The sequence below is a fragment of the Phacochoerus africanus genome, chromosome 9 (assembly GCF_016906955.1).
Source record: "Phacochoerus africanus isolate WHEZ1 chromosome 9, ROS_Pafr_v1, whole genome shotgun sequence".
In the NCBI taxonomy this organism is placed as follows: domain Eukaryota; kingdom Metazoa; phylum Chordata; class Mammalia; order Artiodactyla; family Suidae; genus Phacochoerus; species Phacochoerus africanus.
In genome coordinates this window covers 44,857,082-44,870,597 of record NC_062552.1, presented here as the reverse complement: position 1 = coordinate 44,870,597, position 13,516 = coordinate 44,857,082, and the positions used below count along the sequence as shown (strand labels likewise).

Sequence of the window (13,516 nt, the reverse complement as noted above, 5' to 3'; positions counted from 1 at the left end):
AAGTAAACCGGACTGTTTCTTTTCTTATCTTCATCTATAGAAGCAAAGTTACAAAGATTTCCCCACCCTAATTAAAGAGCAAAGTACTGACCGGAGTTATAAGGATATCAGGGTGTTCAAGAGTCATAGCCGTTGTTTTCTTATCTGAATCAGTTGATTCAAATTCAGGCTCCACCCGCACCCCCCTCCCCTCGCAATTCATTACAAGCTGCTGGAGTCCTGACTCAGCCCTTAAGTGTTGTAATTGGGTTTTCCTTAATGACTTCCTGCCTTTCTTCCCTTAAGGGGGTTTTTAAGTAAGTATTGTTTCACATTCTTAGACAATAAAAGAACCACATTTCTGAAATAGTTTGAACTCCAATAATCAATCAACGTTTCATTAGGAAAACTTAAGAATAATAAGGTTCTTTTTTTTTTTTTGTCTTTTTGCCTTTTCTAGGGCCACACCCGCAGCATATGGAGGTTCCCAGGCTAGGGGTCGAATCGGAGCTGTAGCCGCCGGCCTATGCCAGAGCCACAACAACAAGGGATCCGAGCAGCATCTGCAACCTACACCACAGCTCACTCACAGCAATGCGGATCCTTAACCCACAGAGCAAGGCCAGGGATCGAACCCACAACCTCATGGTTCCTAGTCGGATTCATTAACGACTGAGCCACGACAGGAATTCCAATAAGATTCTTTAGAAAAAAAAAAAAAAAAAACTACAAAGTTTTTTAGAGATGTCTTTGCCAATTCACAAGTCAATATATATTTCACTCTCCTGTAAACTCTAAATGTTTTCATAAGTCCACGAAGTGTTATTTCCAAGGCATTGTTAACTAGTAACGTGGAATATTAAAAAAGCAAAGACTTTTTAGTTTTTGTAAGTGACAAAGTAGGATACAGACGCCTAGCACATATGTCAACGCTTCTCAAACTTAAACGTGAATCATCCAGGAATCTTGTCAAAATGCCGAATTCAGATTCAGCAGATTCAGGGTGGGGCCTAGGATACTGCATTTCTAGAAGAAGACTGTTCTTGGAGGTGCCCATGCTGCTGGCTCACAGACCACATCTTGAACAGTATCCATCTACGTTAGTTTATATAAAAGCAATATTCAGATTTTGTATATAGTTTATGCTCAGAAAAGTGTATGTATAGGTGTACATATATACACTTCAAAAAAATCAAAAAAGTAAACCAGACTAGAAACATACCAATTATTAAGAGACCTGGGGTCTTGGATGAAGTTTTTACTTTTATTCCATTTTTCTTTTTCCCCAAAATAACACTTCCTCAAATTTTACTGCAATAAATATAACTTTTTCTGTTCACAGAAAGCTTTTTCCTCTTTCTCCTTTTTCTTTCTTTTTTTTTTTTTTTTTTTTAACAAAAAGGCACATCAAGTGCTGGTGACGACCAACAAGAATAAGAGCAGCAAGTCGAATGTAATGAATCGCAAAGTTGATGGAGGTTTTGGACAAAGGTTAAGAGTGTTTGACACTTGCCTGATCTGTTGTGGTTATGTGCCTGTGACATCTCTTTTGGTCACTTGAGTGGTCAGCCGCTTCCAAAGTCCTTGCTGTGATTCATCCTCCCAAGACAATTGTAGATGATCACATTTGGGGTGAGGTAGAGGTAAGACCAAAAAGCCAAGACCCTGCATTCTCAGAGATTTCTTGGTCTGGAGGGTGCACAAGCTTCCCTAAGGATTCACTCCCAGGACACAGTTAATTGGGAAAAGATTACTTGGCTTCCTCCCACAACTGAGTTCTGCTGGATCAGGAAAACCTGCAAAGCAAATTCAACAGGACTTCAACTTATTACTTCGTGCATATTACATCTGTTTAAGGAAAATCTCTAAGCATGTTGTAGGCAGTTAGCAGCGAGATTGACAAATTCTTAAAAAATAAATTTTTTATGCCTTCCTTCCATGGCATAGTGGGTTAAGAATCCAACTATAGTGGCTTGGGTTTCTGTAGAGGCGTAGGTTCGATCCCCAATGCAGTGGGTTACAGGGTCAGTATTGCTGTAGCTGAGGCATGGGTCGAGGCTGCAACTGGATTCAAACCTTGGCCTGGGAACTTCCATATGCTGAGAGTGCAGCCATTAAAAAAACAAACAAAAAAACCTGTTGATTTAAAATAATAATAATAATTTTTACTTAGAGAAAATGAACCCGAATATATTGGATTAAAGGAGTCCAGCTGACTTGAATAAATACATTTTTGACAGAAAAGAGATAAAAATGAAAATTAATTGTGCCTATTCTGCTCTTCTGAGATGACAAAGGCATCAGAAATTTAAAATCCCAGAGGGAATAGCTCCCTTTTGGCTCAGCAGGTTAAGGATCTGGTATTGACACTGGCTCTGGTCACTGCTGTGGCTCAGGTCACTGCTGTGGCCCAGGTTCAGTCCCTGGCCTGGGAACTTCTACGTGCTACAGGCATGGCCAAAGTAATAATAATAATAATAATAATAATAATTTAGGAATTCCCCTGTAGCACAGCAAGTTAAAGATCCAGTGTTGTCACTGCAGAGGCTCAGGTTGCTGCTGTGGCTTGGATTCAATCCCTGGCCCAGGAGTTTCCACATGTCATGGGCAGGGCCAAAAAAATTTGATAAAAGAAAAATAAACTAACCTGCTAGGTCCTAAAAAAAAAACCGCTTACTCCAAGTGCCTGCCTGCCAAGGGAAACTAAGCAGTCTGAGAAAACTCTTCAAAGACTGTCAAGCAGGAGCACCTTAGGCCTTTGAAACTTAGGATGAATCTTATTACAAGCTTTGGGGGTCATTTCTAAGGAATTAATGTATTTACTGATCCATTAAATGTTGGAAAAAGCCAGAAATAGGCCTTTTCTTTCAGATATGCAGGAAACAAGTCAATAAAAACCACTGGTTTGGGTTCTGTAAGATTGCATTGCATGCCAAAAGCTTGGTTAGGATAAAAGTGAACTAAACAATAACATTAATAATAAGAATAGCTTAACTTTGAGTATTTATTATATACCAAACACTCTTCTAAGTATCTTTCTAACTCAATCCTAGGAAAAAGACCAATAAGGTTGATACTATTCCTATTTAGCAAATAAGGACCCAGAGGCCCAGAGAGATGAAGCACTTGCCCAGAATCACAGTTAGTGGATGGTTTTGAACCTAGGCAGCTCAGCTCCTGAGTCGGCTTCATAGAGAGGGCAAAGAAATGATGTTACTGTGTTTGGTTCACTTTAAAGAGGCTTTTCTTGTCTATTTAAAACTCACTCATGCGGGGCGCATGTTGACTCATAACAACGGAACTTACCAAGTCAAGTCTGGAATTTGTCTGCCAGGAAGTTTAACCTCACATGGGAGTCAGGTAGCATTGTTGGGTGAAAAGAGCACTCATTTCACGGGATCTGTATTACCTTTTCTACCTACCAAGTAGTTCAACACAGTTCAGGCCCTTCAAGGAGGGTCAGTTGCACTGGCCTGAGAACTGCTATGGTGTCTCCAGCCCACAGGACTCAGGGACATCGAGGTGATCATAGTATTTCTCATAAAGACGAGTCAGAAAACCCAAGATGCTCTCACTCATCTTGTGACTCCCTGGAAGTCCTAAAGGCCATTCCCAAACTTTTAGGAGGGAGATGATCATATTCTTATCTACTTAGTAAGCATGCACAGTAACTAGCTGTGTGACCTACACAAGCCACGTGACCTCTAGGCCTAGGTTGGCTCGTCTGTTAAAACAGGGGCATATCTGATCATGCTGTAGAACACAGGGAACTATATCTAGTCACTTGCAATGGAACATGATGGAGGATAATGTGAGAAAAAGAATGTACATCTATATGTGTGTGTGTGTATAACTGGGTCACTTTGCTGCAGCAGAAATTGACACGACATTGTAAATCCACTATAATAAAAAATTTTTTTTAAAAATTAGGGGCATATCAGTTCCCATCGTAGTGCAGCAGCAATGAATCCAACTAGGAACCATGAGATTGGGGGTTCGATCCCTGGCCTCGCTCAGTGTTGCTGTGGCTGTGGTGTAGGCCAGCAGCTGCAGCTCTGATTAGACCCCTAGCCTGGGAACCTCCATATGCTACAGATGCGGCCCTAAAAAGACAAAAAAAGACCCCCCCCCAAAAAAAAATAGGGGCATATCTTACCTATCTTGTGTGCCAAGAGGCCAAAGATGGATCAATTGATATTGAGGGCATTTCAAGCCCTAAACTGAAAATAAGAGGCAAAGGAGGAGTTGGGGAGGGGGTCCTGTTCAACAGCTTACTCTTCGAAAGCCAGAGTCCCACTTGTTTTGTTCATTTCTGCTATAACCAGATGGTCCTTCGGTTCTCCATTTCATCTCTAGAGGGGGTGCTTGCTCCTCACACACCTACAAACCAGGGCCCTCTACTAAAGAGTTAATAAAGCTGGTGTTTAGTAAAAAATAAATAAATGAATGAAATAAGAAATGAGTTGTTTCAACAGCTCTAGAAGAAAAAAAAATCTCATCAGTATCAGAGATGTATTTTCAATCCAGTCTCACTACAAATCTTTTTTTTTTTTTTTTTGTCTTTTATCTTTTTAGGGCCGCACCTGCAGCACAGGGAGATTCCCAGGCTAGGGGTTGAATCGGAGCTGCGGCCGCCAGCCTACACCACAGCCACAGCAACTCGGGATCAGAGATGCGTCTGCGACCTATACCACACCTCACAGCAACACCAGATCCTTAACCCACTGAATGAGGCCAGGGATTGAACCCAAATCTTCATGGCTCCTAGTAGGGTTCATTAACCCCTGAGTCACGACGAGAACTCCACCGCTACAAATCTTACTAAGAAGAAACTATGGACAAGAATAAGATACGTAGTCACTTTACAGCAGGCGTACATTTCTGTCTACCTTTAGGTCACAAGATTTGTCTGCAGTATTGTAAATATTACAATAACTAAAAGTTTCAGATTAATAGCATTTTTACTGAACTAAATTAGATACCTTGGGGTACAGCTCTTTTAAATGACATTCCATCAAAACTCAATCTTCTGTTTCCCTCCATTTTTTCCTAGCTCTTCTCTTTTCTTCCTAACACTTAAATGTGAAAAGAAAAAGGAAAATGTGCACATCAGAAAAGAGCAGAAAAAAGAAAAAAAAAAGATTTTGTTTGTCAGTTGCTTTGTTTTACATTTTATTTTCCCAACTCTTTGTCCTTTTCCTTCTCAGTTTTGAAACAAGCCTCTCTCCCCATCTACTCTCACACCCTTTGCAGACAGCAGAACTCAAACTTCACTTCTGCTTTTCAGGTCTTAAAGAGAAAGGGGAAAAGGTAGAAAAGTGACCAACCGAGAGGTATAAAAGAGTTTCTTATTTCAAAATTCCCACGTTCTGCCAACTTTAAAATACCTTTCTTCGCTTCAAAGGTCCCCAGATCGTCACAGTATTTAAGCCACAGTATTTAAAGAGGTATCCTGTTGCTTACAGTTCTTCAATCTGCATTGGGTGTCTCTGGCCTCCCTGAGCCAGGCACCAGCCTCTTAAAAAGTCCTTGCAGTAGGTTAACTAACAGGTTGGAGTTTTCTTAAGGATGAGCGTTCCTTCAACAGCCCGGAACGTTACTTCGCCGCTGAAACTTCCCGGGGCATCATGCAACAACCCTCTGTTCGCGGCGAGAGCCAGCCGATCTCCAGGGGTCCCGGCGCCCCTCAATCTGCCTCACTCCCTGTTGGCACGAAAAGTGACGGAGGTCATGGAGCGCTCCTCGGTCAGCGTAGTCAGGGAACCCTTCGCCCACGCGACCTGCAGGACTTCTTGTGTCATCTCATAATCCACGACCCGCACGAGCAAGGGTTTGGGGGGCTCCCCTGGCGGAGCTCGGGAGGGAGCGTCTACACGGCTGCCAGAAATTCGCTTCTCCGGTGGAAAAAGAGAAGGCCAGTCCGATTCCCGATCTTGTCCTCCCGCTTCGAAAAGCTCCTCCTCACCGGCCACCTCTTCACGGGCGGGGTCCCCCCGAGTGCCCAACCACCTCTCCGGGTGCAGAAGAAAGAGCACTTTCTCTCGGACCCAGGACTCACAGTCCGCATTCTTCCCGGCCTCGTGGTCGGCTCGGGCGCCGCCCCGGCTGCCGCTCGCCCCCGCCGCCGCCTCCGAGGTGTTCGGGGCGCGGGCCAGGTGAGCCCTGCGCCCCGCCTCGCGCGCAATGGGCAGGGCGCGCTGCACGCTGTGGGGCGACTCTGCGAAATTCTGAGCCCCGCGGGGACCCGGGGCCCCCATCCCGGGAGGAGGGCCATTCATTCGGTAGTTCTTCCGCGGGCCGTCCCAGCGAACGCTCTCAGAGCTCGGGAAAGCACAGGATGGCAGGGCGTGGGCGTGGCCTCATCAGCGCCCCGCCTCCCGGGGGCTCCGGTCCCGCCCCCTCCCGTCCCAGCTCGCGGTTTTACCCCCCTCTAAAAGGCGAAAATCTGACTTCCCCTCCTTGCTCTTCGTCTTCTTACCTGCGATCCTATCCCTGCCTCATCGGTGGCCTTTCTGGGTCTCTCCCCTCTCACTTATCTTAGTTCCCACCCGGCCTTCCGTTTGTCTGCAGAGCTGAGACACAAAAGACACCTTAGCACAGCAGTCCCAGAAATGCCCAATACAGAGGATATCTTCCTTCCAAGGACTCTCCTCTGAGTGAAGGATCAAGGGAGTTTTTTAAAAAAATTAAAAGTCTGATTTAATAAAAATTACTCTGAGAGAAGAAGAAGAACAAAAATAAATAAATAAAATAAAGTTACTCTGATAAAATTTTCGTGTCCCCTCTGAATCCAGCCAAACATGCTGCCATATTACTGAAAGTAGATCAAAGCATCTGATTCGGAAAAGTTGAACCCTTTGAGAAAAAGCCTTTTGGATTGCTTGCTGTTCTTCCGTTGGAATGCGGGACTCAGTAGGACAGCGGTCACACTGGTTTTCATTTTTTATAATCATGCTTATCCCAGGAGAGGCTTTAGTGCTACTGATCAAAAGGAAATAAAACCGCTAAAAGCATTTCCTCAGGATTTAAAATTTTGTGTTGGGTTTTTAAATTTCCCCTTTCACTGCCTACCTCCCCTCAACCCTCACACTAGTCTTTAACCCCGGAAGTTTCGAAATACATATATGGAGCTCTGGGTAGGCTTTCAGAATGTGCTTGTTGCCAGGCCCTCTGACACACTCATCTTTGCCTGAAATTAATGGGGAAAACTGGCTAACAGAAAAGCGGGAGCTTACCCTGTGACTCCCGCCCATTTTGGCAACAGGTGCTTGTTTTACTAGAAAGTTCTCACTGTTTTCCTGTCTGCTTTAGAAAAATGACTGGAATGGTGAAAATTTCTGCCTATGTATACAAAGGTCAGTGAGTAGCATCCTAAAGGGAAGAAAGGACCTTCTGATGACACAAAACTTACCTTTCCTAAAGGGGAAACATTGGGGGAGGAGATAAATTAAGAGGGTGGAATTAACATATACATACTACTGTTTAAAAACTAGGTAAGGATAGCACAGGGAAGGATACTCAATACTGTGTAATAACCTATGTGGGGAAAAATATCCAGAAAGGAATGTTTCAGGGGAAACTGATTCATTTTGCTCTACACCTGAAACTAACACAACATTGGAAATCAACTATACGCCAACAAATTTTTAATTTTAAAAAAAGATTGTTTTAAATTTTCTTACCAACGAACATTGAATGAGGGATTAGAATGGAGATGGAAAATGGGGAAAACCTATTTTCTTTTCTTTCTTTTTTTTTTTTTTTTTTTGCCTTTTTGCCATTTCTTGGGCCATTTCCGCAGCATATGGAAGTTCCCAGGATAGGGGTCCAATCGGAGCTGTAGCTGCCAGCCTACGCCACAGCCACAGCAATGCGGGATCCAAGCCGCATCTGCAACCTACACCACAGCTCACGGCACCGCTGGATCTTTAACCCACTGAGCAAGGCCAGGGATCGAACCCGCAACGTCATGGTTCCTAGTCAGATTCATTAACCACTGTGCCATGACGGGAACCCCGGAAAACCTATTTTCAGAGGAATGACACCAACTCACACATCATATATAACCTGAATTTCTAAATGTTAAGAAGTTTTGCATTAATAAATACACATGTATTAAGAGGAAATGCTAAATAAATTAATCTTCAAAGAGAGAAAATCCAAAGTATAAAACAAAGAAACAGGCAGCCCACCTCCTGGATAGTGGTGTCTGCTGTGCTTTAATATCTCAGAGTGCCTAGCAGGCTACCAAGGGCTTCTGATAAGATGAATCCATTTACTTCCTTTCTGAATTGCCTCCTCCCAACTCTAATTTAAGGAAAATAGGTTTTGTATGAGGATATGAGGAGCCAACTGATGTGCTGGGAACGCAGAAGTATCAGACTTTAACATGGGTAGAAATCAAAGCTGTTGCTAAAAGACAGGAAGCTGGAACAACAGGAACAGATTTCTCCCCTGGGCTGAATGAACCCCAACTCTCTCCCTTGTCCCCGTGGCACTTGCTCAGGGGTCAGATTCCCACTCAGAGGTCTCCACTTGGCTGGGTATAGGCAGTCTGCTTACCTCCTGACAATACAGGACAGTGAAAAAAAAGATACAGTCAAAAAGCCTTTGGGGACTCTCTTGGCTTCTGTAAAGGAAAGGCAAACAATTGCACTTACCACCCAACAAAACGGTACAACAGGGAGAAGTAACATTCCTAAAAAGAAATAGGGTGTTGTTAAGCTTTAAAAAAATACATTAATATCCATCACTCCATTATGAACAGTTTGGATATGGGAGTGACAAGTTATTCTGGATAAGGCAACATTTTGGGCAAGAGGATTTAAGACCAGGCTCTTTCATTGATCATGAGTAAGCAACTTATTAAACAGGAAATTGCATCATTAGTAATTGAGCCAACATTTTATGATGATATTAAAGAACCAATGTTCTTTACCCTACATCCATCTCCATCTTTGGTTTTTGGGTTTTTGTTTTTTTTTTTGTTTTTTTTTTTTTTGCCACACCTGTCATATGTGGACCTTCCAGGGCAAGGGATCAAACCCGCACCACAGCTGCAGCAGACCCACAGCAGTGACAACCACAGATCCTTTACCTGCTGCATCACCAAGGAACTCCACCCTACATCCATCTCTGAACATAAACAAGATTTGACCTGTTCAAGAGCCACCCATAGTGTTATTCCAGAGATAATTCAATCTTTGACTCAATATGGGTGACTTAATGCTTATGAAATATTTCAAATAAAATCATTACTCAGATTAGTAAAGGTCATGATCTTAATACCTGATCTTGATTAGGTTATGATCAAAAAAATTCAATGGGGCAAAGCAATTTTTCTTCCTATTACATTATTGTATTAATCAAGATCCATGTGATCGATCAGGTAAGGGGTATAATCGCTGTAGAAATCCTTAGCGATATTTTACCTCCAAAGAGACTTCTTTCACAAATGTCTAGCGGTTATAATGTGCTAGGTTATCAATGAGCAAGAGTGGGTGGAAAATATGGAGTCTCCCATTTAGTAAGTCTGCAAAGGAGTTGATCTGGAATGTCCATACACTCAAAGAAGCTGTTGGTAACAATCCCCCATATCTCTTACAGTATTTCACTGTTCATCCCTCCAGGGCAAGGCTTGGACAGAATGGTGTAGCAGGTTGAGTCCATCACTTGTTACCCCACTGCCTATCTCTAGTCCCCACTTCTTTCTCAATACTTTTATTAAGGACAATCTTATGCTATTGTCAATACCATAAATTAATTAAGCCATGGAATGTAGGGCTCCTTCAGTTTAATACTCTTGGTAGGTACTCTTTCCTCCTTTCCACTGACTATGCTTTGTGTCTCTTACCTTTCCTCTCTGCACTCCCTCTTTTTTTTTTTTTCAGTCTTTTATGCAGTTTCTTCCTTTCTATTGTGATATAGTGTAGACTTTAATAGAGTGGGTGGTAGAGCCACATTTCCTGGATTTCATTTCTACCCCCGCCAAGTATTAGCTGTGCAACTTTAGGGGCCTATTTATCCTCTCTTTGCCTTAGTTTACTCATCTGAAAAGTGAGGGTAAGAATAGTACCAGTATTGATCCCATACAAAGTTATTGCTGGAAGTAAGTAAATATATGTAAAGTCCTTAGAACAATGCCTGCCACATAGTAGATGACATTTCCTGTAGAATGAAAGAAGGCAGGGAGTTTTGTTTATTTCATTCACTGCAATGGAATTATCACTGCTATATACTTTTAATGAGGTAACTAACTTTCCATTTCTACCATGTTTCTCCTTCACTGTTTTTCTTTGGAGCTCTGCTTCTTTTTCCTTTCCTCCTTGAGGCCTCTTTGTTTCTCCTTCTGTTTCTTTGCCTCTCAGGTTTCCATGACTTATCACTCCTCTAAGATGTCTCTTACATCTGGGTTTAAGTTTTTTGAATAGAGTCAAATGTCACAAAATTAATATTTATTAATAATTGTTATCCATGGGGTTTCAAGTGAAAAGGTAGCGAAAGAAGAAATGCTGAGTCAAGGAAAAGTGAGACTAAAATAATATTTTATAAGACTTCATTTTAAAAGCTTTATTTATTTGTATCTTGGATCAGTTTGGGGTTTATTCTTATATAGGTATGAAGTATGAGTTTAATTTTATTTTACTTTTTTTCCCCAAATTGCTACCCATTGCTCTCCACTGCCATTTACTTAAAATTCCACTTTTACCCCAGTGACTTGTGATACCATGCTGATCTTATTTTAAACTTCCCGATGTACTTGTGTTATTCCTGGACCTTTTTTCCCTGAATCATTGTTCTGCATAATCATGCACCATTACTACACATTATGTAAAATTTATAGCATGTTTCAATAATTGTGGGGTTCATCTCCCTTTCTAACCAGTTTTTTTTTCAAAATTTGTATTGTTCTTTGCATATTTGCTTTCCATATTGTTAGTCCCAGCAACCTGCTGAATGGAAATATTCCAAAATGCTGCAAATATTCTAATTAAACAGCTAGAAACCATTCAAGTACTTGCTCATTGGAAATAATCTAGAACTAAAATCTGACATCTAGCATTCACTGAAGTAACTGCATTGTATTAACGTTTAGTCTTGACAGTCATATTATAAGCAATGCTTCTTTTTTTTTTGTCTTTTTTTGCCTTTTCTAGGGCTGCTCTCATGGCATATGGAGGTTCCCAGGCTAGGGGTCTAATCGGAGCTGTAGCTGCCGGCCTACACCACAGCCACAGCAACGCCACAGCAATGCAGGATCCCAGCTGCAGCTGCAACCTACACCATAGCTCATGGCAATGCGGGATCCTTAATCCACTGATCAAGGCCAGGGTTGGACCCGCAACTTCATGGTTCCTAGTCGGATTCGTTAACCCCTGAGCCACAACAGGAACACCTAAGCAATGCTTTTTAACACTGTTTAAAACCTAGAGCATATTTTGACTTGGAAACGCATAGGTCTACGAGAGGGAGAAAAAGCCTTACATAAATTGTCGAGAAAGCTACTCAGATGTTAGGTATTCCTCTTTGTAATTTTTTTTGGGGGGAGGGGTGTTCAATCTTTCTTTCTTTCTTTCTTTCTTTCTTTTTTTTTTTGTCTTTTTAGGGCCTCACCCACGGCATTTGGAGTTTCCCAGGCTAGGGGTCGAATCAGAGCTGTAGCCACCAGCCTACACCCCAGCCACACAATGTCAGATCCGAGCCACGTCTGTGACCTACACCACAGCTCACGGCAACACCAGATCTTTAACTCACTAAGCAAGGCTGGGGAATCAAACCTGCGTCCTCATGGATGCTAGTCAGATTCATTTCCACTGAGCCACGACAGGAACTCCCAATTTTCTTTCTTTTTAAAAAAGATTTGAAACGTCCCTGTCAGCCCCCTCAATTTTTGCAGCTACTATTTTTATAGGGTAAAGGACTATAATAATTTTTTAAAATCACAAGAGCCAGAATAAGGGAGAGTGAACAAAAGCCCACTCAAGAAAATTAACGTTCCCTCAAGAAGTGAACAAAATTGTGACAGGACTGGGCACATACATGCCACTAGCACTGCTGAGGTTGGAGTAGGGGGTTCGGGGTGGGAGGCTGGGAGTGGCTTCCTTCCCTCTCGCTCAGAGCCAAGATCAGGAAAAGCAAAGGGGGGCATCCCTAGTGGTCTAGTGGTCAGGATTCAGTGCTTTCACCAGTGTGCCCTAGGTTCAATCCCTGGTCTGGCGACTGAGACCATCAAGCTGCTGCATGCCACACCACTTCCCCCACCCCCCAAAAAAGAGAAATCGAAGGGCTGTAATCAGTTGGGTTTTATAGTTGGAGGCCAAATTTTTATTAGAGATTGAGAAACTTGGGTAATCAGAAACTTGGGGAAAGGGAACTATGCTGTTAATGCTCTGAGACGGAAAAACCCCTCCCTCTGTATTTTCTAACTTGACTATCTTTTCTTTTCTTTTTAGGGCTGCACCTGCAGCTTATGGAGGTTCCCAGGCTAGGGGTCGAATCAGAGCTACATCGGCCAGCCATAGCCACAGCAATGCAGAATCTGAGCCACGTCTGGGACCTATGCCACAGCTCAAGGCAATGCCAGATCTGAGCGAGGCCAGATCTGAATCAATCCTTAACTTGGGAATGTCCATATGCCTCAGGAGTAACCCCTAAAAATAAAAAATAAAAAATTTTTGAAAAGTGCGAAGTGAGTAGAAACAAAACTTGTGTTCTTGTGTTCTCAGATGGGCCTCTTCTCCAGGATGTGTGAATGCCCCCTTCAACTGCCCCGCCCAGTCCTTCTCCCAAACTTTGAGCTGACCGAATCCCCATTCTTCCTGGCTTTTCCCACAGTGGGTCTTAGGCGGAGTGAATACTCATTCTCACTAAATACAGAGATGCTTGCGAAAGCCAGTCAGCACCTCCCAAAGCAGACTGGTACATGTCTCAGGGGAGCTGAGCACCTTGCCTTTACTGAGTCCTTGTGTCACATCCAGCCACAGCCGCACCAGGAAACAATGGCTGCCATTCACCAGATTCCTCTCACCCCAGGAAAATCCATGAGGCTGCTTTCAGAACTATTCCTCTATTTTACCTTTAGAATTAAATTATACATATATAGACCATACAGACTTTTCTGTAACTGCTCTCCTTTGCTTTGCATTTGGTAAACCATGGACATCCTTTCTGTATCAGCAATCATAGTGTTCCACTGTTTTATAGAGTTCTGTTGAATTGTTGTATTATATTTAATCAGTGAGTTACTTAAAATACTTAGTATTTTTTTTTTATCTTTACAAACAATGCTGTGATAAACATTCCTTTTTAAATTTTATTTTTTATTTTTTTCTTTTGGGTTGCCCCCAAGGTATGTGGAAGTTCCCAGGCCAGGGGTGGAATCCACACCACAGCAACACCCTGAACCACTGCGGTAACAATGCTGGATCCTTAACCCTCTGAGCCACAAGGGAAGTCCATCATCTTTTTCTTTTTTTATATATCTAAATCTTTGTATACTTGCTGTTATACCAGTAGGAATACTTTTTTTTTTTTTTTT

General features: G+C 42.5%; 1 protein-coding gene across 1 annotated transcript; it reads right to left on the bottom strand.

Moving 5' to 3' along the window:
- Nucleotides 1–1,258: 1,258 nt before the first annotated feature.
- Nucleotides 1,259–6,295, bottom strand: C9H6orf141 (chromosome 9 C6orf141 homolog). Its single transcript, XM_047795801.1, has 2 exons — nt 5,367–6,295; nt 1,259–1,775 (listed from the first exon to the last, which is right to left on the bottom strand). Exon 1 carries the CDS (start codon nt 6,255–6,257, stop codon nt 5,676–5,678), a length of 582 nt encoding a protein of 193 aa, XP_047651757.1. The 5' UTR covers nt 6,258–6,295; the 3' UTR covers nt 1,259–1,775; nt 5,367–5,675.
- Nucleotides 6,296–13,516: the final 7,221 nt, after the last annotated feature.